The following is a 24,806-nucleotide window of genomic DNA, read 5'->3' on the forward strand; positions in this document are numbered from 1 at the left end:
TGATTCCAATTTATGATCCCCCCTAATGGAAATAGAGAAATGACATTTCTTTATTCTTTAAACCCATCACTGTCCAAAGAATATTTCTCTGATCGGGTTTCTCCAATTTGAATGAATGCCCGAACGTGGAAACTGGATTAGGGGCATCTTTCTCAGTAATTTACATAGAGAGTGAAAAAATATCGATCCGTACACCTATGCCTGTGGTGTCTCAATTGCCAGGCCCGTTCTCCCAGACCCATTAGTTTTTACCATTATAACCTGACCCTGTTCAGCGAACTAGCTCTCTTCTCCATCTGGAGCAGAAAGCTGCTTGGATGCTTCTGCCTACGTGTCTGTCCACGGGCCTTGAGAAGTCCGTGAACCCCATCATTCATCCTGCCACGAATGCCTTTATGATGTGCTCCCTTCCCCATCGCCCGTGCTCACCAAAGTCGACTGGAAAATACCCTCACACCCTGGAAGGCCCTAATTCTTTAATTCATATAACCGGCCTCTTCACTGCAAATTTCTCTAGCATGATACCTCCTGTATCACCGAGATACCCAATGTTTGATTTTCCGCTGAATTTCACAGCAGGGGTCAGAACGTTTCCAATTCTCTTGACCGAGTGTCCTGAAAGCCCATGGACTATCACCCATCATTTCTGTTACCAGAATACGAAAACCTCCACCAATCTGCTGCTAAATCCTATTACTTTAGCCTACCTTCTACCTCCCCCCACCCCCACCATTTGGCCAATTATCTTTTCAACCCTTTTTCGTTTCCAATGGTCTTGAAGGTCAATGTGACCGTCGTACATGTATTCCCAGCGGCACATCCTGGCACTATCGTGTCTGGAGGGAGACCGGGTCTCACGGGAGGTTTGGGCTAGCCAGGATCAGAGAAGAAAGCAGGTGAGTGGATGATCTCAGGATCAGCGAGGTTTGGACAAGGAACAAAGAACCTGAGACCTCGTGCCTAAATCCTGTCAACGTCTGGGGCCGTATGTCCTAGAAGAAGACTCAGTCTCTGAAGCATCTAAGAACACAGGAGGAAGGACTGTAGCTGTCCTAACAGCCCTGTGCGTTTCACCATGGTTGGGATGATTAAAGACAATACGCTTTTTCACAAGGTATATAATGACTTTATTTACATTTTTTAGTGCCAGGATTCTAAACACTTCTAAAATCTAACTTAACTATGGTTAACGCTAAATTCTAATTAGAAGCAAAGCCTGAAGGAGGAAGAAAGCTAAGCTTTCAACCTGACTGCCTGATCATCTGGGGTCTTCGGAGTGGAAGTGAGGAAGGGAGGGCAGGTCATGCCACGCCAGCTCTCGAGCCACGGATATGTGTTTCAGAGCAACTGACTCTAAGAAAACACGGTCTTTCTGACTGGGAACCTGGACTTGTCATTTCCAAAGATGGTTTCACAATGACCCACCATATGGTAAGCCAGAGTGGTTCACTTGTGTAACTGATGGGAGAACAAGTCTAATGTGGAGAAATCTCATTGGGGGCAAATCAAAAGGCAAATAAGACCTCTAGGCTGGCAAAGTACAATGCACTCAATGGGAAATGCAAATTGTGAGATCATCTAGATTTCGCTGTTCTAGTCAACCCGTAACATGTGTTGGAAGGATCCCAACAGACATAAGCCATGGAGCCCTGGGCTTACTTTTCATGTAAATTTCTACCAAAAAAATCCATTCCCCTCTCATCTAGAGCCTGTTTTCTTTATTCTTTTGTTACGTTGATTCCAGAAAAGCAAACCTACCAGGGACAAGATGGCTGGGGACCAGCTGATGTCCCAGACAGAGGAGAAGAAGACAAAATGGTTAGAAGCAGCCTTAAGTAGTTTCTTTCCGTCCTTGAATCTGGCTCTCTCTGTGTGTCCTCTGGGGCTCCCTCCTTCCTTTTCTTCCTCTTTGCCTCTCCAGAGATGTAAGGATCGAAATGTGCCCAAGACAGATATTATCTGCTGGGGAAGAAGCTGCCCTTTGATAGAAGGGACAGAAATTCAGAGATGGGCTAGACAAGCATGGTCCAGGGAGTGTCAGCATCAGAGCGGCGGGGAGGGGGCATTTAAAGGGAGTCCGTCTCACTGTAACCCAAAGGAGGCTAATAAACATTTTTCTTAATTTATCCCCATCAGTGCTGTGGGTGCAGTGTGCATGAGTCAGAATAATGTAGAAGTCCATTTAAAACAATGAATTGTTAAATCTTTCATAGAGCCATATGATAAAACTACTGAACCCCTCCTCTCATAGGCACGTGATCAGGATCCCTGCCTGCATGAATATAAAAATTCTGACCACCTTTTACATTTATCCTGTAGGACCTCGGTCAGCCAACAACAAAAAGATGGCACAGGAAGTTACACAGCGATTTCCGTTAACGTAAAATTAATTCAGGCTGAAAGATCCTTCCTGTGGGCCACTGAGAGAGCGCTACCCAAACTGGGCCTGTCCCAGAAAATCGAGGGCAGCAACCCTCGTTCCCAAGAGATTTAGGGCAGAAATCCTGTAACTACCTGTGTGCACTGAAATGTAAAATTGGTTCACCTTCTTGCATTTTGAATTCTTTCTCAATTACGGATTTTGAGATGACATCGCTTAAATAAACTGGTTCCAAGTCCACTTCTGGTACTTAAGGGAAGTTTCTGACAAGAGTTCTTTGAGGAAGAAAGGAGAGGCATGAACCGTGAAAACACTCCCACCCCAGTCCTCCAATGGGATTCCTTCCATAAAAAGGTCAAAGGTGTTCTCTGCAGCCTTTCACATTTTAAAGATGAAAGTTCGAGAAGATGTCACCTCTCCTCAGACCACACGGGCAGCTAGCCCAATTGTCCCCTCACTGAATGCGCGAACCACAGGGAGTTTGTGACAGTGTTACTGTAACAATAAAGGAAACTAAGAGGCATCCTCTTCAGGAGCTTGAGATAACACATAGTTCTAAGCCCCTTACAGGCTCTGGAGTTTGCTCTCATTCTACCCTAACATGGGAGAATCTTCTGGACTGGGACTGGGGCTGGGGGTGGGGGGGCTGTCTTCCTGGCAAATTCTGAAATGCGTACGATTGGGTTTGGGTGCCTTTCGCCCTTCCCCTGGAGAGGAGGCCAGACTTCGAGGCTATCGGTGAGCTCCCGCAGCCTGAAGCAGAAGCGTCTGGCAGGGAAGGAGGGAGCCCCGGTCGGTCAGAGCGGAAGAGCAGCGCCGGAGGGGACGAGGGCACGGGCGGCCGAGGCGAGCTGCTGTCCCGCCGGCCCAGTAGCAGCCCGACCATCAAGAAGATGACATGCCACCCGGCGCCGCCACCACCACAGAACGGCTCTTTTGAAACTTAGGAACTCTTCCCAGAGGAGCCAGGGATTTATTTTTTTCCCTCCCTAACACTCTGGCCTCCAGGCGCGGCGGGGGCTGCAGCTGTGCGGACCCTTCTGCCACGACCTCTGAGCACATTTCAAGAAAAAAGGAAGTGGTGTTCCTCGGGCCTGTGGCACGCAGCGATAGCGACACAGCTACTTCCTGTTCTTGGCCTCTCTTGGGGTAAGAAGTTGCAGAAAGAGAGAGAGGGAGGGAGGGGGAGGTGGGGAGGGAGGCAGGGGTGATCAGGGAGGCCTCGGGTCAGGACCCAGGGCCTGGTTCCACCCCCCAATGTCAAATGTTAAACGACTGCGTTCTGGATGCTGAGACCCCTCAGTTCCCCTCCCTGCAGAATCGGAGGAACAACATTTAACTTGACGACACTCGAGGATAACATTGAATACTTGAGCGGAGCACCGTGTGGCTAGCGCTGGTGACGGAGTACGCTTTTCCAGGGTGCTAGGGTCCCGGGTCAGGGTTTCGGGGAGAACAGAGCGAGCAAGAGAGCGACGATCCAAGGAACAGCATTTACCCCCACGTGGAGGCGTGGGGCGTGGGCTCCTCGCTCATGACTGCCAGTCCCGGGCCAGAGCGACCCCTCTGCCTTTACCAGCTCCCCTACCTCAGGTCTCAGGGAACAGTCCCCACACTCCAGTACCCCTCCTGACCTTGTCCTGCGCCTGTCCACGGCCTCACCAGCAACAGGTGATCCCCAGTCTAGGCTCGCTCACAGAGCCCCAAGCCTCAGGGCCCTAATCCCAGTCTTCACCCTCCCGGGGTCACGGGGCCTCCCTGCTCATCAGCAACCCCGCTCTTCTTTCGCACTGGGTTTTCCAAAGCAGTCGTTTTAAGTCAGATCCCTTCTCCTCACATCTTCCGTTCCACCGGCCTCCACCTGTCTCCTAAGAAGACGGGGGCACCTGTACTGTCCACTTCGCTCCAGGAGGCTGAAATGTGCTTGTTGCTACTTCCTTCTAACGGCTCTGCTGTCTCAGCTGAGGGCCCCTTCTACCGTTTTCCACGTGCCCTTCAGCCACCCTGTCTCCTCACGCACCCTGATTCTGGTCTTTCTTGTGCTTTCGATATGTCCTTTTGCTCTCTGTGTTTATTAGTTTCTTAAAGAAAAAAAAAAAAAAAAGGCCGGCCCACTAGAAAGGGCAGTCTCTATGCACAGCCCCACATGTAAACCTACACAACCCACGGCCTCCACCTTCTGAAACGCTCTCGCACCCTCCCGGCCACCAAAGCCAGTGGCTCTCCTTGGCCCACATCCTTCTTGACGCTACCGTGGCATCGCAGACTCAACGCGCTGAAAGCTGAACTCAGGCTCCCTCTCCCTCCCATTCCCTCCGCGGCTGCTTCCCCACGCCCCCCGGGCCAGGCCAAGCCCTCCTGCTCATCGCCGCCTCGGCTGAGCTATCGAGCCTCCTTTCTTCCCACCACCGCCATGTCTGTGTCACTCAGGACGCGCCTTTTCCACGGCCACGGCCACGGCCACCGGCATCTCTGTTCAGGCCCCGTGGGCGGCAGCCGACACACTTCACTGGTCTCCTGGTCTCTGTTCCCCTCACGGCCATGGCCTTCGCAGACCCTCAGCAGTCTCTCCCGTCAGCTTCTCGACTCTAACCCGAGAGGGAAGGCCTTCTAAGGACTGGCTCCGGCCTCTGTTTCCAGGTGTCGTGACTTTCCCCGTTGGCACTTCATTTCGTGGACTTTACATCTCCTTAGAACTCTAGCAGGATTCACAGCTCCCAGAACCTGCCCCACACGTCCCTCCCCCCGGCCCCCCATGCTTGAAATCAGGCCCAGCCATCCACCTGTAACGCTCAACACTGTCTTTACTGAAGGAAACCCTGTTTTTCTCTTTGGAGATGTGGAAAAGATGCCCTGTCTTCCTGCCTCCGCAGCGGCTAAGTATTCATTCCCTCCCCGAACTTCCAGAGTTCAAACAGGCCCCTCTCTTTCTCGTCCTTATCCCATGGTCTTCAATATTACCGTTACCTGTGCGCTGGCCTCATTGTCCCTATTAGATCGCAGGTTCCTGGGGACAGCGCCCATAACAGCCCCTGTAAGAGTCAGCGGCGCCACACAAGCTCCTCCCACCTTCATCTCAGCCACCCCAGGAGCACAGCCTCCCTCCTCAGATGGAGATTAGGTAACATGCCCAAGGCTTGGTAGAGCCAGAACTCGAATTTACGCTTGTCTGACTTCAAAACCGATGCTCTGAGCTACGAGGTGGTATCTCTCACCATTCACAGACTCGACCAACGGCTCCAAATAAAACATCATCTCCATGAGTCGCGGGACATGGGACAGTTCTCTGAGCTGGGTTCCCCCGAGTTGCTGACTCTGCTAAGCCAACGCATCCAGTAATAGGGAGGAGGCACAGACAGTTTGGGCTCTAACGCTTAGAGGATGCTTTAAAAATACAGAAGAAAGTTCTGATGCTTCAAGGCTTAAGGACATCAGGTGCACAATGACAGGAAAAACCTAATGCACCTGGATTAGGTAATGACCCGATTTTGTCTCTTTCCCGTGTCAGGGAGGCAATGACTCAAGGCCACACCAAGAGGCCTGCGTAGATCATTCAGACCATGGTTATGTAGAAAATTCTGTTACCTGAAGCTGTGCCATCAGCCCTGGGAAGACATGACGACCATACTCTGCTGACAGAGTCTGGACCAGGGCAAACGCGAGGTCCCACAGCACGTGTGCACAGGAAAATACCACGTGGCACACACAGGTATGAGGTCAAGACAAGCTGTGCCTGCAAGTGGCTAAGGGCTGTAATCCTCTGAAGGGAATACCATTATGCAGCTCAAATCCCATCACAACAAATACCGTTAAAACAGAGATATCTGTGTAACAAAAATCCTTTCAAGCTTTGGCTGACGGCCCACGTACTTCAAGCAATATTTGATGTGAGATTTGGAGTCCGCAGTAATGGGAATTGACCTCTATTTCCAGAGGTAAGATTTGAATGATTTCATCTGTAGCTTCTATCCCATGGTACCATGAGTTGGAATCCTGTACCATCTAAACCCGTGAGCATGAAAACCAAACGCGAAGCCAGGGACCAAATCAACCTTGCTCGTGAAGGGCAGAATTCCTTCCTTTCATTTGGGGGAGCATTTAGGTACAGGAGAAGGCCTCTGGCCCACACCCTGACATGGCGCAAAGCCGGTGTGTGGCCTCCTCTCCGCGAGGTGAGCACATGGCGGGAGAGCACACAAAGCCAGGAGGAACATGTTCAGTTTCTTACTCTGCTACTTACTAGCTGGGTCTGCAGGGCTGTTGCCTAACTTCCACAGAGCCTCCATTTCCTCATCTCTAAAATGTGACCAACACCTATTTTCAGGATTTTCATAAGACCTGAAGGAATGGACTCCTAAAACAGGCCGGTGTATAGCCTGCATGCTCAAAAACAGTTGATTCCCTCCTCTGGCCTCCTCTCCCCTCCGAGACGGTGGGCTTATGCCAACTATTTAAATGAGGTTGGTGGTAAGACCTAGTGAATGAGGTCAACAAATTGCATAGTCTCAAACACGGCCAGGTCAAGACAGCGTTCAGGGGAACGCTGGGGAAAAGAGAGAAAATGGCAGAAGAAGTAGGCCATGCGCACTTGCCTGACTGAGAGGAGGGTCTCCTGGCTCAGGCAGCCTCTGAGTCAAATGAAATGCAAGTAATCAGGTGACAGAAGAAATGAGTTTTGATCACATATGTCATCCTGAAAAATGCTGACAAACTGAAATCTGGAGGCATGTTTTCCTGGACTGGGATGAAGTATGGCTGTGGCTCCAAAACCCTCGCTTACTGCCCCTGGGCTAGTTCTCCGGGGGTATCATTCTAGAGGGCGGGGTGGCCCTTATTTGGTCACTCTTTAGCACTAGTCTGGTGCACTGTACCATCTTTCCTCAGTAGGATACTACGGAAATTACATTTTAAAACAAGTTCTAGTCTTCTCCATTTGGGAGTAACGCAGGTAAATAATTCAGGAATATTATCGACAACATTCTCAATGTTGCCCCAATTTATGACATTTTAAATCCTACTGAATTTTAGGTAGGTGATTTTCTTTTTTTCAAATTATGGGACAATCGAGTTTGTGGGGACAAAATTCCACGTAAGCCAAGAACACTCTTGGTGTTAGATGCCTTGAGACAGAAAACAGAATCCTAGGAACATAATCTGAAGGTGTGTCTGTCCACCCTTATAAAATGAGTGCCGGCTTTAAAATTCTTCAAAGGTTCCCCAAAGCGCTATCAGACCACAGCGGCTAGAGAGAACATGAGGTAGCCCACCATTTCTCAGGGTCACAGAGCATTAGTCTCAAGGATGATTTCCTCCTCTCCCTTCACCTTGACAGTAGGAAGGAGGCTCAGAGAAAACGTGTGTGCCAATGTTCATGCATTCAAGTCAACCACAGGTACAAAGCCCAACCATGAGTTTGCATGACCTCTCCTGAGAGGCAACAGAGAAATAAATTAATAGGGCAGACCCAATTTCCAAGGAGCAGAGAAAAATAAAGTGCAAGATCCACTCAGAAGACAGGGGAGCCCTGGGTTAGACAGCCCAAGACATCAAGAACAGAAAGAACAAAAATAAGAAAGCAAGGTTAGAACATCCGCAAAGACTGAACAGTAGCAAGCAGCAGAGAAGATGTTTTTTAAATTTAGTTTGCACAGAGCTTACAAAGGATGCCTCCAGTACACAGAAGCTTCCGTGCTGTAAAGAGGTTTCTGATCTCTATTTTAATAACTGAAACCCCCTCTCCCCATCACCCTCGTCCTAAAATGGAGGCAGTAAAAACCACCAGACTGTACACTCGAAATTCACCACTGGCAAGGGCGTAAACCACACGCATTTCTGAAGGTGCGCTAACTATCTCAGGCCACTAGGGCGCTTCTTCCCGCCCGAAAAGGCACATTTCACTTAAGGATCCCCATCTAAGCCCCAAGAATTGATGTCCCTCTTAAAAAGTACACCCTTTCTTCCTTACACCAGTGGCACTGCACTAACTGTGCGGGAGGCATCTCAGGGTCCCCACACGCTGTGGAAAAGTCCAGTGCGATCGTAATTGCACCGGCAAGAAGGGGAAGGCAGAGGGAGAAAGAGTTAGCTCCGGCAACGCCAGGCTGAGCAGCACGGTTCCTGGGAGAGGCAGGCACTCCACCCGAGAGGAGCCTGCGCCGCCGAGGAAGTGACCTCGGGAGAGCAATCACGCGCCTGGACAGAGGCGCGGCCGCGCGCTCCCGCCACTCCTCCCTCCCGCGCGTCCCAGGCCGGCTCGGTCCACCTGTCCGGCGGGGCGGGGGCGCGGGGGCCGGCGCGGGGAGGAGCCCGGCTGGCCCGAGCCCCGGGGCGGCGGCGGCTCCCCGCGTGGTCCTCCCTCCCTGGGGCGCTGGGCAGCCCCGCAGGGCCCGCGTGCCCCCCCACGCCCCTGCCAGCCCCGGCACCCCCGACTGCGCGCCCCCCTCCACCTCACCCGGTGCCCCCCCCCGCCCCCCCCCCCAGCGGTCTGTACCTTTACTCTGGGGAGGGTTCTGACTCCGGTCCCGGAGGACGTTGATCTGGTAGACGGCTCCGTAAGGCTCAAAAAGTTCTTTCAGCTCCTTTTCCGACCAGGACCGGGGGATCTGTCCGACAAACATCTTAATGGCATCTGGGTCTGGTTGGTCTGAGTGATCCAAAGCGCCGTTCATCTTGTTGGCTGTGCCGTTACTGTCAAAAAGGGAACCGGGAGCCAGAGTTAGGGCTGCACGGTGAGGGACAGGAAGAAAAAAAATGGGGGTGGGGGTGGGGGCGGGGAGGCGGAAGGAGGAGGAAGAGGAGCACGGGGCAAAGTGCCTAATGAGTCGGAGAAATTTGATGAACTAAAACAAAGCACAGGCACCATTAGGTTGCTCGGCGGCGGCAGCGGCTGCGGGCTCTCACTGCAGGCTGCGGTTCAGCATCGCCGCCCGAGCCCAGGGCAGCGCCCCGCCGGCTGTCACCCGGGGCGTGGACATCTTGAAGCCCGGCTCGGGAGGCAGCTGCAAGTTAAGTGCAGGTCTCGCTCTGCAAGGCTGCCACCAACGCATCGGCAGCCTTATCAGCCCCACACTGGATCTCGTGTGCAAAGAAGGGGAGGGCTGGGTTTCTGTCGGATTCTCCCCCTCTGCCACCGCCCCCCCCCCCCGCCTTTTGGAGGGTTTTGGAAGAGAGGAGAGAGGTGGTAATAATAAAGTCACATGAAAAGAAAATGAAACACTTGGCAGTCCGTCAGATGACTAATGCAAGACGCTGGTGATGAATTTGCAGAGTGCGCGAGGCATCCATGTGTGCATCAAATTAGGACGTTGTTGCTGCTCAGAATGGAAAGTGCTCCAGCAATGCGGCTCGGCGCAGCCCATTGGCTGCCCACGCTGGAGAAAAGGGCCGGGCAGGGAGGGGGCTCCCGTTTAAAAAGCACATTGTTTATGGGATCCAGGCACAAAGGGTTTAATTCAGAGAGGCAAAGGCGATCTCAGAAATGCCTGCTTTGTGCCGGGGGAAAAAAAAATGCAGCCCCAGAAAGTTGAGTTCCCACTAAAGGACACTGAATATTTCAAATCTTTCACACTCCATAAATTGCTCTCTGTATATCTGACTTCCAGATGTTGTACTTGAGTTCTAAACAATCACACGTTTGGGAGAGAAAAGAGGAAAGTCTGCCTTTTCTTCTCCTAGCTTCAGTAAATATTTGGGGCTGATACAAAGAGTGAGACCATAAGCTTTTACATATCAGTCTTCTTTAATGCTGTTTTCCAAAACCATCATTTGGAAGAGAGAAGGCTCAGGTTTAGAGTTCTGCCGTTCTAGTCAACGTCATGTAATATGATGATGAAGGTATTCTTTTTTTTTTTTTTTTTAACTTTGGATCCCTCCTATTTGAGCTGCAGTAAACAGTAAAGCAAAAGCCCCTACCCTCCTTCATCTCGCCCCCCTACCCCCACCCCGACTCTCCTGAATGCACCCTAAACCCATCCACTCAGCCAAGTGACAAGGCTGAATGCCCTGAGCGGCATTCATTTGCAGTACTGGGTTTCTGATTTCACATCCCATCCTGTGAAAATAAAATGGACCCAAGCAAGTACGGGCGGGCAGATACGGTACCTACAGAGCCACTTCCATGGCCACTGCCAGCCCCCAGCTCAGGAGGCAGAAAGGTCAGAAAGGGGCCACAGGGACTAAAACTTCACTGCAAATGGCAGGTGTTATTTCCGGGTAGCCTGGGGGAAATAATGAGAAGCCTCTCAAGGATCTTAAGCCGGGTTCCTTATTAGGTTAAAGCCCACAATCAAGGACCACCAGAGTACCTTCCGTCCGCTGTGGACCTAGCTCAGATCACCCCCAGCTCTGGATAAAAAAAGACCCTGCGTGATGGCTAAAAGACAAACAAAAAGCCTGTGGAGAGGAGAAATCCTGAATTCAATTTAATCCCGAGAGGAAAATGACGGCAAATACTCTTCACTAGGTCCTGGCTCTGATTTCCACTTCTTCTGACCCCTCCCAGTTTACCACTTAATTTTTTTTTTTTTTTTATAAATTCTTGAGATAAACAATCAGACTGTCTTAACTTGAAGCACTTTTGGAGCTTTTCTCTAATCAAACTTATTATTATAAAAATGTTCTGCCGAATAAAATACTGAGTGCAAAATCTGCCTTCCACAATTTGGGTGCAGTGTGATGCTCGTTTGTGGTAGAGGACGATCGTTCACCTTGTTCTCAGGCACCTATACGTCTTCACAAATCGCCGTTGGAGGATTCAGTGAACTCTGCAACCCACCCCCACACCCACCAGCTGACTCCCGCACAGTGTGGGCGGCAGAGCCCCACGCAGGACAGAATGTCATGCTCACAGCTCACTGAGAGCAGAGAGTGTGGCAAGATGTATTTCTGGGCCAGGAAGGGCTGTGGTTACCGCTGCTGACAATCAGCGAGCCTGAAAAGCGGAAGGCACTGCCACAGGTCTCAGCTAAGGGGGAACGGAAGTTCCACAAATGGGGCTCTTGCATCTTGTCTGGACAGAGCGTAGTTAATACAATGGAGGGGTTGGGGACGGTACACCAGTCCTCATGCCAGAACTGAGAGCAAGCATCCCGGCACCGCCTGCCCCATGGGGGCCTTTCTCCTTTCCTCAAGAAAGACTCATGGGGGTGCCTAAAGGAAGGGAAGCTGATGAGAGGGCTGGCGCCTCATGCCTTTGCTCTTTCTGTGGGTGCCTATTTATAAACCTTCCCCATCAGCCACCCTGCAGAGATGCCTGCAGATCTCTGATCTGAGTGGGCTGTCAGGGCTCAGGGCATGGGCTCTGAATTCCGGGGCTACCCCCTTTGAACTGTGCCACTCTGGGCCTTAAACTCTTCATCTATAAAATGGGAGTGACAGGGGCACCTGGATGGCTCAGTGGGTTAAGCCGCTGCCTTCGGCTCAGGTCATGATCTCAGGGTCCTGGGATCGAGTCCCGCATCAGGCTCTCTGCTCAGCGGGGAGCCTGCTTCCCCTCCCCTCTCTCTCTGCCTGCCTTTCTGCCGGCCTCTCTGCCTACTTGTGATCTCTCTCTGTCAAATAAATTAATTAATTAATTTAAAAAAATGGGAGTGACAGATGCCATGTCACAGAGTTGGGTGTTTGATACAGAACGCGGCCCGGGATAAGGGTCTAAGCAGTGTTAGCTTTTTCTGCTGTTAAACTGCGTCTCTGCACTCGGAATGCGCTCGGAAATGACTGACCCTTTGCAAATCTTCTTCTCGATCCTCAGTTTTTCACAGAGGAGACTCAAACACAATTCATACCCTAAACAACACTGCCTATCTTTCAGTGAGGACTTACATGCCAGATGCTGTGGGAGGCGTTTTACACTCATTTCTAATCCTTATAACAACCCAATGAGAAAGTATTATTTTCTAGATGCAAACATCGAAGAATTGAGTTCCTTTCTTAAGATGACTGGCTTATATACTATAGAAGGAGAATTCAAACCTAGGCCCAACGGGCTCCAAAGCACGAAACATTTCTAATCCATCATGTGGCCGAACACTGTGTCAGGTCTCCCTTGGGCTGTGAGGGAATGGCTCAGGGTAAATCCGAGCGAAGACAAGGCCAAGAGCAAATCCTGCTGGGTTCCTAGAATCACACAGCCGAATAAAAGGCAGCACGAAGAGAAACACACACACATACACACACACACACCCCTTTCTATATCTATGGAAAGGAGGGGGTCAATGCTGAACTTGACACTCCATTGAGCCTATGTTAAAAAACACATTTTTCTCAATAACCACATAACAACGTCTCCATCTCCATGGATTCCCTTCCTCTCTATCCCCACAGGGTAACATCAATGAGCACCTCTCACCCACATGGACACGTCATTTCCCAACTACTTGCCATTTTGCAAAGAACCTTTCCAAAGATTATCGTTAAATGCTAAGCGCCTGACAATCCCTTAAGTAGATCCAACGGCGTCTATTTCTTACACAAACTACCGCAAAAGCACATCTTCTCAATCAAAAGCCTCTGTGTGGGACCGGCGGCCCGAACCCTCGCCGACCCCACATGGCTGACCCCCAGACGAGATCCTAGTGGTACCACAACAGACTGGTTAACTTTGCTCTGATGCAGGCAAGCTCCCCCTTCTTTGCACTCCCAGTCTTCTCCCTGGCTGATGCGTGTTTCTAGCAGAGACTTACTGACTTCTTCTGTCCTCAGGAGGCTGTGCATGCTGACACTTCTAAGGAAGCCGGAAATGATGTGTCCACAGCTAGACCACTGGGGCCGCCCGCCAGAGGCCACAGAGAACGCATGTGCCCTTCACAGAGCAATAATTATGGGAACAGAGACCCCCCGTCTCAGTAAGATCTTCTGTTTACTAGACTGACCTCAGGCTTAGAAAACTGGACTGGCTCACTTCTCTGCACTCCCTAGCCATCTTTAGCACCTAGCCCTGTATGGGAATCAGATTCGAAGGCAAATACTTACTGACAGCCTCCTCTTTGCCAGAACACTCGCCACGTACCTGACATACGGTATGGCAACAGCTCCACGGGGTGGCCTTATCAGCCCTGTTTAGGAAATGACGCCACTGAGAGGCATGGAGGTAAAGTGACTTTTCCAATGCCACACCCCTAAGAACAGGTGTCTGCAGAATCTGGACACGTTAAGATGTTAAGGCCAATTGTCATCACTCACTATTCCATGAGTAGGGTTTCTGGAGGCTGCGATTCCTGGAGGACTCAGGGGTCACGCGCAGGCCTTCAACGAAAGCGCCCGTATCTCTGCCGGCACCTCACCTCCAAGCTACAAGAGACTGAGCGCCAATGCCGCTCTTGGTTTTGGCGAGGAGCCAAACCTGAGGCTCCTCTAGGACAGATGCCATATGGAATCGGACCACGAGTTAGAGAGCACCAAGCCAGCGGGCACTGGTGGTATCAGTCTCCGAGCCAAGACGAAAATATAATGACGTTTGGGGAAAAAAAAAATGAGTGCGCTTACTTTTTTGCTTTTAGCACAGGCACTGACCTACTTCCCTACTCCATTTTTGCATAAAGAAAACTAGATCAACAGAGGATATGCAAAATCTTCTGAGGTTCCTCTAAGCAGTCAAATGTTACCAAAATTATAATAATTGATTCAATATATCACTGTTATTAATTCCAGGACAACAAGCTTGTATAAGGCCAGGTGAATTGCAGGTTCCCTTTTGGAGTGTGATAACAAAAGAACCAGTAGCTCCTTTCATCCTATGGCCTGGAGAGCAACTTTCTGCATTCTATCTCCTTTAATCTATAGGAAAGGGAGAATAACAAACTTATAAAACGGGTATAAGAAATGGTAAGTGGCTATAAGTAACTGTACTTATGTTAAAAAAAAAAAAAAAAAGACATAAAATGCCCCTTCGGAAGACATACCAACCCAAAATCAACACAAAAGGACGCCCTGCCTTGGAAAAATTTTGTATAAAGACAGCTAATCTCCCTGAAGGTTTATCAACAATCTTACTGTTCCTATCCTCTTCCTCTATCTTATTTTTGTGTTTTAGAAGATCTTGTCTCCGTGCTGCCCCAATGCTGGGCAGTGATGGAAACGTTCTCTAACTGCACAATCCAACATGGTAGCCACCAGTTACAAGTGGGCTACGAGACCCCTGGAATGGGCTTAGAGCCACCGAGAAACAATTTTTAATTTTAATTAAATACTTCAAGCTGCAAATATACTTCAAAAAACAAACAAACAAAAGTAAGGAGAGTTGAAATTCGCTAAAACATGATTTCATCAGGAGGTTTTGGGAAAACAAGAATAAGGGGCCAGGAAAATGCCCCCAGTGCCGGAGGCACCGGAGAGCAAGCGTGTGGGGTCGTGGACTGCACGGCCTGGGTTCTCAGCATGGCTCTGCCTTGCGTTCCCTGGGGGGTCCCAGGTAAACCCCATCACCCCTGTGTACCTCGGGTTCCCTACTGGCAGAACAAAGAGAGAGACTCGTTCTCATCTGGCTCCTCATTTCTATAAACCTGTGACTCTGGTTTGGGCCCAGGTGATGATGTATGGAGAAGATAATTTAGGTACTAAGACCAGCTGCCTCCAGCCTGAGGGGACTCCCCGTCTGTATTGGATACAGTCCCCTGGGGCTCAGAGGTGACTAAGGCAGAGGCTAGGCATTGACGAGGTGTCCCTACGCCATGCAGAGTGGCCTGTGGGCTCAGACGGCCACGCTGATTGGCTGATGACTCGGAGCGGCTACCCGGGTGTCATCTCTCTCAATTTGTGCCACTTCGTCCCAATATCCCAACTGCAGTCCCAACATTTCAGTCAGATGACAGGATACTCTTTCAAAAGGCCTGGGCATGGTTTTTTGTTTTTTTTTTTTTTTTTTTTAATATCACTTGTACTTAAGTAATAGCACATGGAGAAACAGGCTTTGTTTGCTGATCAAAGGAAATTGTCCAAGACTGAGCTGCATAAGGCAAAGGCAGAAGGAAGCTGGCAAGGAGCCTGGTGCCTTCCGGCGGGCGTGGGCAGCAGGAGGACGGGCATGAGATCCAGTACTGTGAACCACCTTTCACACTGTCCAGGGTGTTGAAGATTATTGAAAAACACAATTCTAGGGGCACCTGGGTGGCTCGGCCAGTTAAGTGACTGGCTTCGGCTCAGGTCATGATCCCAGGGTCCTGGGATAGAGCCCTACATCGGGCAACCTGCTCAGTGGAGAGCCTGCTTCTCCCTCTCCCTGCCCCTCTGCCTACTTAGGCGCTCTCTCTCTCTCTCTCTCTTTCTGTCAAGTGAATAAATAAAATCTTAAAACAAACAAAAAAAACCACAGTTCTCTCCACCATCCACTGGCAATGTGGCCCCCGGGGTTCGGCACCAGCCACGTCCCCCACTGCACCACGGGTGACCAGGCAGAGACCTGGACATGGACCCGCTCAGAAGGCACCACCCTCTAATTCTAAACCTTCCATGGCCTCTCGTTTTGGAGAAAGGAATCGCTCATCCTCTAACTTCAAGCCTGGGAATCACATGTCCTTTCGAAAACGTACCGTTTCGGGAAACGTCCACCTTCTGTGGCTGCCTTTCAACACGGCACCTTTGCCACCGGACTGACACTGCTACTCTTTAATGACAGTGGGATTCGGAGTCGCTGAATGGTTTGGGTAAATGGAACATAATTCTCTGGATGTTTGCTATCTCACCTATGAGAGGACGAAACCAATGACACTCCTGTATTCGCCTGGGAGGTAGTGTTGCCGCGGGTCACCAAAGCTTTGCGAGCCCAGGCCACGCCGGTGACAGGATGAGGCCCCAAATCCCCGAGGCGAGACACCTGGAGGTCAGCTGCTGAACTCACAGAAGATGAACTAGAGCCAGTCCTACCCTAAGTCGCTGAAGGAGACAATGTCCATCCCTGTGCTTTGGCGGGGCGGAAAAACCCGGCTTACCGAGAATGTACGGGACATCGATTTCGTTCCTGGGTGAATTTCACCAGGAAAGAGCGCACCTGGGATGGGCATCCTGCTGGATCTCGGGACCTAATGTTGGGCTGTATTTGGAGGGAGGTCTCAAACCTATGCACTTGTTCACCAGGGCGCAAGGGAACCCTGCCTCGCAGGAAGTGACTCCCGCAGAAAAGGCCACACAGCACAGGCATCTGGACTCACCCAGGAAAAGGGAAACCTTATTACCTTGTCCCAACTTGACTGCTAGTAAAAAGCAGATAGGTGGAAACCCCCCACAAAGCAGTAAGTCTGGAGGCATCCTGGGGTGTGTGCAGTCTGACGTACAATAACCCTCTCCGGGAACGCCACGAGGTGTTGGCTCTGGGTGGCCTCCGCCCAGGGAACTCATTTCACTCAGTGATTTACCAGAAATAGTTCAGTGGACTTCAGAGCAGAGCAGAAGGCATTTGCACAGGGAGAGGTTTTTTAGATGAACTTTCAGAAATGGCAATAGGGAAATAATAGTCACATAGAAGATTTAGATCAGGCTTCACATTTTCCAAGTCCTCGAGGAGCTCACATTAATTAATCCCCCCCGCCAAGGCTGAGGTCAGTATTGCTGACCCCACTTTGTAGATGGGAAGAGGGCGGGGGGGGCACCCTGCCCCTGGGTACATGCCCCTTCTCGGTGCCCTCCCCAGGCACCCACGGCTCAGTGCCGCAGAATGCACCTGTCTGCTGGCGCAAGTCACTGTACGTGGTCCTTCTGGCTGATGGGGAAGAGGCCGGTCTGGCCCTTGTCAAGTAAGGTAAAATGTGAATCATGAAATGAAGACAAATGTGGGGGGACTCCCCATACTGAGTGCGGATCTTTACCTAAGATGTCTCCCGCAGTCACCTGCCAGCAGCACACGATGACAATGAGGGACACACAGGGAGAGGGCAAACAGCACTGACACCGTGTCCCCAGGTCCTGGCCACCACGTTCCTTGAGGCATGTCATGTCACTCTTGCTGCCAGCCCTGGCCCAACTATTTTGCCAGGAGCTACTGACGCAAGAGGAAGCCAGCAGGGAGGCCGGCAACACTCCCCACACCCTGAAGACACACCGGTGGCCGAAGTGGACGGTTCTCCCTTGCAGGTTTCTGTCAAACCCACTGGGACTGGATTCTCTCCCCAAATCTTGTTTCCTTTCCCTCAGAGGACGCAGTTACGGAAGACCTGCTGTACGTCAGGCGCGGTGCTAGGTGTGAAGGAGAGATGAAAAGGAGGCCAGAAAGCGGGGGCCCACCGGCATCCACGGAAGCTCCCGCACCCCTCCCGGGGCATCCAGCACTCCCCACGACATCCCGCGGAGGCCAGTTACCCTGGTGCTCCTGTGGTTTGCTACATTGTGTGCAGAAGTCCCCTCCCTCCTGGGCCGCTCAACCCTCCTATCTGCTCTCCTACAGCCACGGCCAGCAGAAGGCTCTGGAACCACCGCAAACTCGCTTCCTTTCCTCCAGTCTGGCTTCACGTGTGACGTCCCTGTTTTTCTGAGTGCCTCCCACGGCCTCCTACCCTGCGCCAAATCTGAGACTAGGAATGTCTTACACAGAACACACACGTCATGCAGATCTCCTGCCAGCCCAAGACCTCGCCCATCTCCGACCGCTGAATCTACGGAAACAGTAACTAACTGAGCCCTCTGTCCGGTACACCGTATGCCTCGAAATTCTGCATGTGGGGGATGTCTTCCTCAATCACGAACTCAACAGGTATTGATACAGTGACCCCACGGTCCAGGCATTCTTCAAGGTTTGGAGAGAGCGCAATGAACAAGGTGAGGTTAAGACTACCTTTAAGGAGCTTGTATCAACGGGGGATGGGAGGGAGTGTAAGACGGCTAAACAGGGCAATCTTTCAAGAGATGAGAAAGTTAGAAAGTTTGTTTCAGTGGAGAAAAATGAAGGCCGGGACAGAGACATGGAGTGCCAGGTGGAGGGGTGCGATTCTAAGTACGATGTTTAGCGAAGACCTCGTTTGGAAGGCGAGCACGGGGCCTGCACAGTCTCAGGGTGGCCCTAACATATATATTCTGAATAATGAGATTTGATAGAGCAAGAAGGCTTTGAAGTTGTAAAATTCAAGTCCCACATTACACAATTATAAAGAACCACGATTACAAAGGACCACGTTATCCCATTTGGCACTGTTTTATTGAATCTGACGGTCGATACACCTATTACAAATGAGTTACTGAGTTATGCCTATTTTTCTCTAAATGCCCGCTGGGTCCACTTGCCCCAGCTCGCTCTGCCACTGTCCTAATTCTGGCCATTCTGGTGATAAAACCATTCAGGGAGGGGCGCCTGGGTGGCTCAGTTGTTAAGCATCTGCCTTCAGCTCAGGTCATGATCCCAGGATCCTGGGATCGAGCCCCGCATCGGGCTCCCGGCTCGGCGGGAAGCCTGCTTCTCCCTCTCCCACTCCCCCAGCTTGTGTTCCCTCTCTCGCTGTGTCTCTCTCTGTGAAATAAATAAATAAATCCTTAAAAACCTACCAACAAACAAAAATCCATTCAGGGAGCTCTCCTACCTTGGATGAAAGGACGAAGATTTCACTGACCTCTGTTTGCCCTGTATTCAGAACTCTATCTACCCTTCTGTTAAATATTGATTATCAGTCCATTCATCTCGTTTTATCATTTATCAATGCCCAAATTGAATCTCAGGCTGGTCTCTCTTCAACCTGCATTTGGCCTGCCTTCCTCAGTCATCCGTGATGTATACTCAAGGAGCACAAGCTAAAATGAATGCCAGCCTAAGGGAGGCAGCCAGCAGTGTAAGGCTTGATATGAATGTGCTGGAGGTTAGACATGCCACTGTTTCCTTCCACTGATCTGGAAAGTCTAAAGCTGACTATATATATATACAAACTAATCACGTCATATGAATGACCGTTCAGATCACAGAACGGCATCCACTGGTGAGGGAAGATAAGTATTTCTGTAGACTAACAATTTGTTAGGTTCAGTTGTATTTCTTTTTGGGGTAATGCCTTCAAACTCGTACATTTGTGGGTTGTCAGCAAGAGAATTCAGGAAAAAGAGGACCTCAGAGCAGTCAAAACGTATGTCACCAAACTCTTCCCCTGATGTTTATTCCCTTTCAGTTCTTTGGGGGAGCTTCTCGATCCATTCCTCAAAGATTCCCATGTTTTACATTGGTTTCTCACAGCCTTGATCATCGGCCTTTCAAACCCACGGGAGACCACAGGTAGCAAAGGAGAGGGTTTGCAGATGGCGGCCCAGGGAGTGAGCGCCTCTGGATGGTTTCGGAGGCGCACAGCAGTGGAAAGCCCATGCCGAGCTGGGGCTGACGTCTGTTCTCCACGAGTTCCCAAGGACAGCTGCGCCGCAGAATAGTGAACCTGTATGATGGCAATCCTGGCTCATCGAAAGAGCCATATGATGCTCACTAAGTCTGGGTCAGAAGGCAGGGAAATATAGAATTCATTGTTGAGAAGGGTTCCTTCAAAATGAGACAACAGAGAACCTGTGCCTTAAGGGATACGCTTTCCACTCGAGGGCAAACTTAGCTAATAAGGCCGACTCATCCCGCAGGGGCCCCAGGTATCTGAGACTTTTCTCTCTCATCCTAATACTCGCTGTGCATCAAAATTCGATATCTGGATACCATCTAATTTGCTGCCATTAAATGCAATGGCTGATTTTTGCCAAGACACTTCAGCTTTTGGGGGGTTAATCTTTCCGAGTTGCCTGTTCTATTTTTACCAGTCTGTTATTGTGGTTCTTGTTGCATTTGGCTGGGACGAGTGAGGGAAGTGGGTGGGAATCTGGGGAGAGAGGAGTTGCTCCCTTTGGGGATTTTGTTTTTCTAAAGTAAATTATGTTTGTTCACTGATCAAGAAGTAAACTTTAATTCTTTCTCTTTAAGACATCACAAAAGATGATGTTTGCGGTTTGAAAACCGGAGATTAAAAAGCCCATAATGGATGCCTGGGATACCATTCAAGGGACTAGTCATGAATTTTCTAGAAGCTTTCTGTCCGAGCATAAGAAAAGGAAACAAGAGGATCTATAGAGACTGCACGAAATTCCTAGATAGCAATCCAAAACACTCGCCTCTCCCATAGTCTGCTTAAAGAAATTCGCAAAAGTAATGGAAAAACACTGCCAAGTCTGTAGCATTACTCAAGGAAGACTTCCAGAATTCCATGCACGTCAGCTCCTCGGGTATGTTTCCCTATGATACGAACATGCCAGTTGGTCATGCTACAAAAGTACATATCAAAAGGCAAAATCCAAATGCTAAACCTCAAATTCCAACATCATGCCTTAAGACGAAATCAATACCAAATACCACATTTCGATTGAGAAATCTATAAAACCCCCTCCCCCAGCATCTCATAAATTCCATTTAGCATCTTCAATCACCAATTAAAATAGGCTTTGACATTTAATTTGCTGATTTCTTTAGAAACACACCATCCGACCGAACCCCCTAAACAAATAAGAATAAAAGCAGGATTACGTGCTAAATTTTAATAGCTGTTATTCCAAGAGGCTGAATATCGTTCTATCAAGATTCCCCACAGTTGATTTTTTTTAAAGCCATTTCTTCATTTTTTGACACTACATCTGGCACAATGAATACAGATGATCATTTGTTTATGTATCTGTCTAACTGCCTTTCCCAAACACAGCCAGATGGAATCTTTCAGAATCAAATTAATTTCAGATTAATTCACTCTGGACCCACTCCAGTTTCATGACTCTTCGCTTTGAGGCATCAACCAAACTGATGGGAAGTCATGAACTTAAAAGAGCACAGGTTCCTTGATATCAACGGGGAGAAATAGTACAAGTCCGTGGTCGCTCCCCGTGCCCAGAAAGGAATCCATCTGGAGGCCTGGCCAACACTTCACCGTGTCAGAGTCATCCAGGAAGAATTTCCTTGTGGATCCAAATAGGATCACGGTTAATTTTACATCCAATAGTCACAAGGGCTTGGGAGGAGTCCAGGGAAAATGAGCGACCTAATTGCTAACATCAGGACCCGCGACGGTAGGGTACCACTGGCCATATACGTAGTCCATTGTGGCAGACCCACGAAGCGACAGAGTTAATCCCAAGCACCCAAGGTGAGCGTTCTCCCTCTCTAGCTGTAGCGACTCAAGGAACTAGACACAAATGTAACCAGGCTTTGCACGCTGTCAATCTCGGTGGATGCCTTTATTACCGTACTTGTTTCAATTGCAATTTGGGTTTCCATGGAGACACAACAGTCAGCTCTAGAAAATTATAAGATAAATGTCAGGTGGTGATAACGGTGTTAATGAAGCTTCGGTGACAAGCAGCTCTGTGCTCCAAATAATAAGCTTATTTCTATTAGCATATGTATAACCTGTCAAAAAACCTGGGAGAGAGTATTAGGAATGCAATATCTATCTATCTGTATTTAAGAGGAGAGGGGACAGACCCCCCTCCCCCCTGGAGTGGCTTAAAATATGGTGGGTCAGTCTGAAGAAGAAGAAGGGGGAAAAAAAAAAAAGTAACGGCTGGTTTTGTGGGAAAATTAGGCACCGGTGACGGTTTCCGATGATGCTCTTGTTGACATGAGGCAAGGCCTTACTGCACCCACTAATGGACGGGACTTTTTTTCTTATAAGGTGGTTAATCTCTGTTTCCGGAAGCTGAGAGCTCAGCTCATGAGGCCTGACCATGGCAGACGGCAACTGTCCGGGAAATAAACGCTAAAGCCAGCCTCGTGGTAACGGGGTCGAGGCCACCGGCCTCCTGCCTCTCTCTTCATTGTTGGCTAACAATAACTGGGTCGCTAGAATCCAGAATCTGACACCACCTTGGAGTAGTCAACCGTCAAACGTGTGCCACTGAAATTTTCCCCAGAAGAACCTGTCAGGTCCCCCAAACTGCCAGCTCTGTGTGTCTGCAAGCCTGATGCACTGGGAACATACAGGCTCGTGCTGTCGAACTGTGAAAACAGTGTAGGGCCAGGTCTGACGAAAAGTCCCTGCAGGAAAAAAGAAGGTTCCCTTTGTTTGGAAAAGAGGATTCCGACACGGAACACATTTTTTATATTCTCTTTGTGAACATCCGTGAAGACCCTGCAGTATGACGAGGGTGAGAATTCTGCCAACTGAAGACAAAAGGAGCCCCCCCCTCCCCAGAGGAATTCTTCCCAATTCAATACTCTGTGACCTGGCCATAGGGCGCCAACCATTTTTTCATTCCACCGTTATTTTTTTGTTTATTTAACAACTTTATTGAGTGCCCAGGCACTGCGTTTCAAAACACAATGACGAGTAAAACAGTCACCACGCTTACATTTCTCATTGCTTAGGGCCTGGTGCAACCAAATGTCTAAGGTTTTGAACCAAGTATCATAATATTTCTTTCCTTTCTTTCTTTCCTTCCTTCCTTCCTTTCCTTCCTTTCTTCTTTCTGTCCAATGTTTGGTCCCTTTTGAAGGGACTACATGACTATGCTTTTTCTGGGGCAAAACAACTCCTTCTGCTACAAGTCTACGTTGGGAACAGCGGGCTGCTCCAACCTCCCCTGTCTCTGTCTGGATTGCTTTAACAAAAATACCATAAGCTGGGAGGCTTCGAGTCGAGGACCCAGGCACTGGCAGATTCCGAGTCTGATGAGCCACTTCTTGCTTCCCAGACAGCTGTCTTCTTGCTGCGCCGTCACGTAATGAAAAGGGTGAAGACACTCTCCTTTATAAGGGCACTAATCCCATTAGGAGGGTCCACCCTCATGACCCAATCACCCAAAGGCCCGTGCAGAGACCTCTGGATACCATCACCCGGGGCGTCAGGTCCCACATAGGAATTCTGGGGGAACAAACATGCAGTCCGAGGCACACTCATCACTCCTCTCAACTCCTTTCCTGCCGCTCCGCTTTCCAGGAAGAAGACGGATGGTGTCAAACCCAACGTTCTGGACGTCACCGGGCTTCGGTGCTAGGGCAGAAACGTGTGGCGCAGCTTTTGAAGAAGTTACAAGTTACTGCTTCCCCACGGCGCATTCTTCTCTTCAGAATGTTCCCTGTCACTCCATATGGCTGCCGCATCACGTGCTGGGGCTGCCTCCCACTCTAAGGGGTGGGCGCCTCTCCCAGCTTTGCAAGATCCAGCAAGACAGAGGGAGATCCAGGGGGAAGTGGAAACAGAACGGCTCAAACCTCACGCTCCGGTTTGGGGGAGAAAGCCTGCGCTTCTCTTCCTAACAGCCGGTCCCTCCAGCCTTTCCTCCCTGCCTGAAATCCCAGTGAGGCTGTGACGACTCCAGCTACGGTTTGGTCCACAAGAAAGTCTTGGGCTTCCGTTTAGCAGAAGGTTTAGCTCACGGAACACAAAGATCTCCTGGCTCTCTTGTGGCCAGGCTGGCTCTCCAGGGACAGGAGTCCCACCCACGCCACGGCTTGTCGCCACACACGCTGTCCCCTGCACGTGCCTTACGGTCCAGGTGCAGGTGTGATAAAGCCAACAGAAGACTCCAGAGTTCAAAACCCTCTCCACCTCACTCAGGAGGAAGGAATTAACATATCCTTCCCTCAGAGCAAAATAAAACAACACAAAACCACCCAAAACCCAGCAACAACCAGCACGACGACAGCCTACGACATCATCGCACACTCCCAGACTCCTTGATTTCTCTTCTGGTTATCCCACGCAAGGGGGATAGGATGGGAGGAAAAATAACTCAAGAGCACATACAAATCTCAAGACACAAGCGATGGGATTCTTTAGTAGGGCCAAAGGGGTCGCCTGAATCCAGGGAACACTACGGGAAAGTCGTGAGGCTTAAGTTTAGCAACTCCACTTGAACTATGGGGCTTAGAGACTGAAACCTTTTCAGTTGTAAATCAAGTAAATCAAGTAACAAGTAATGTGATACTATGTTACTAAAAACTGCCCGAAGCATTTGTGGTCATGGAAACAGAAAGATTATAAACAGCACAACTCGGACCAGTCAGTTAAGTATCCTCAACCTCTCGGCTTCTGACCAGCACTCCTCATTCTCTTCTGCTCCTGTTCGAACTTTTCACAAACCATTCCACATCAGTCTTGAAAGGTTTTGGAGCAATCCCGTCTTGAGACAGAAAAGTCACCTGCGATGATTATTGTTGGTATTTTTAAATTATTGAAATAATTACTGTTATCTTTAATAGCACCGCCACAAAGCATATTACGATAGTTCTTCAATTTTAAAATGACAGCTCCAAACTGGGGCAACCAAAATTACGATCATAATTTTCCAGAACTGACAATATTTGCTAAATAGACTCCTTGAAGAGAAGGAGGTTATACGCGTGGGAAATAAATAGGAGATTACAGTTTAAGTGTGGCAGGGCTTAAACAGGGAGTTCAAAAGTGAAAGCAGAAAACAAATTGCTTTTTAGTTGTTTTTTTTTTTTTCTGTTTTGTTTTGTTTTGTTTTCTTCTTGTTGTTGCTTAATGTTGAGAGGTTTGACTAC

General features: G+C 49.6%; 1 protein-coding gene across 6 annotated transcripts in view; it reads right to left on the reverse strand.

Moving 5' to 3' along the window:
- CELF2 (CUGBP Elav-like family member 2) overlaps positions 1–24,806 on the reverse strand; it is a 505,935-nt gene that overhangs the window by 141,538 nt on the left and 339,591 nt on the right. For all 6 annotated transcript variants that reach the window (XM_080810117.1, XM_080810118.1, XM_080810116.1 and 3 more), the window contains one exon: positions 8,871–9,067. In XM_080810117.1, the coding sequence (XP_080666243.1) occupies positions 8,871–9,048 (178 nt within the window). In that variant the 5' untranslated portion in view covers positions 9,049–9,067. The remainder of the gene's footprint in view (positions 1–8,870; positions 9,068–24,806) is intronic.

This window comes from Martes martes (assembly GCF_963455335.1).
Source record: "Martes martes genome assembly, chromosome: 8".
Taxonomy (NCBI): domain Eukaryota; kingdom Metazoa; phylum Chordata; class Mammalia; order Carnivora; family Mustelidae; genus Martes; species Martes martes.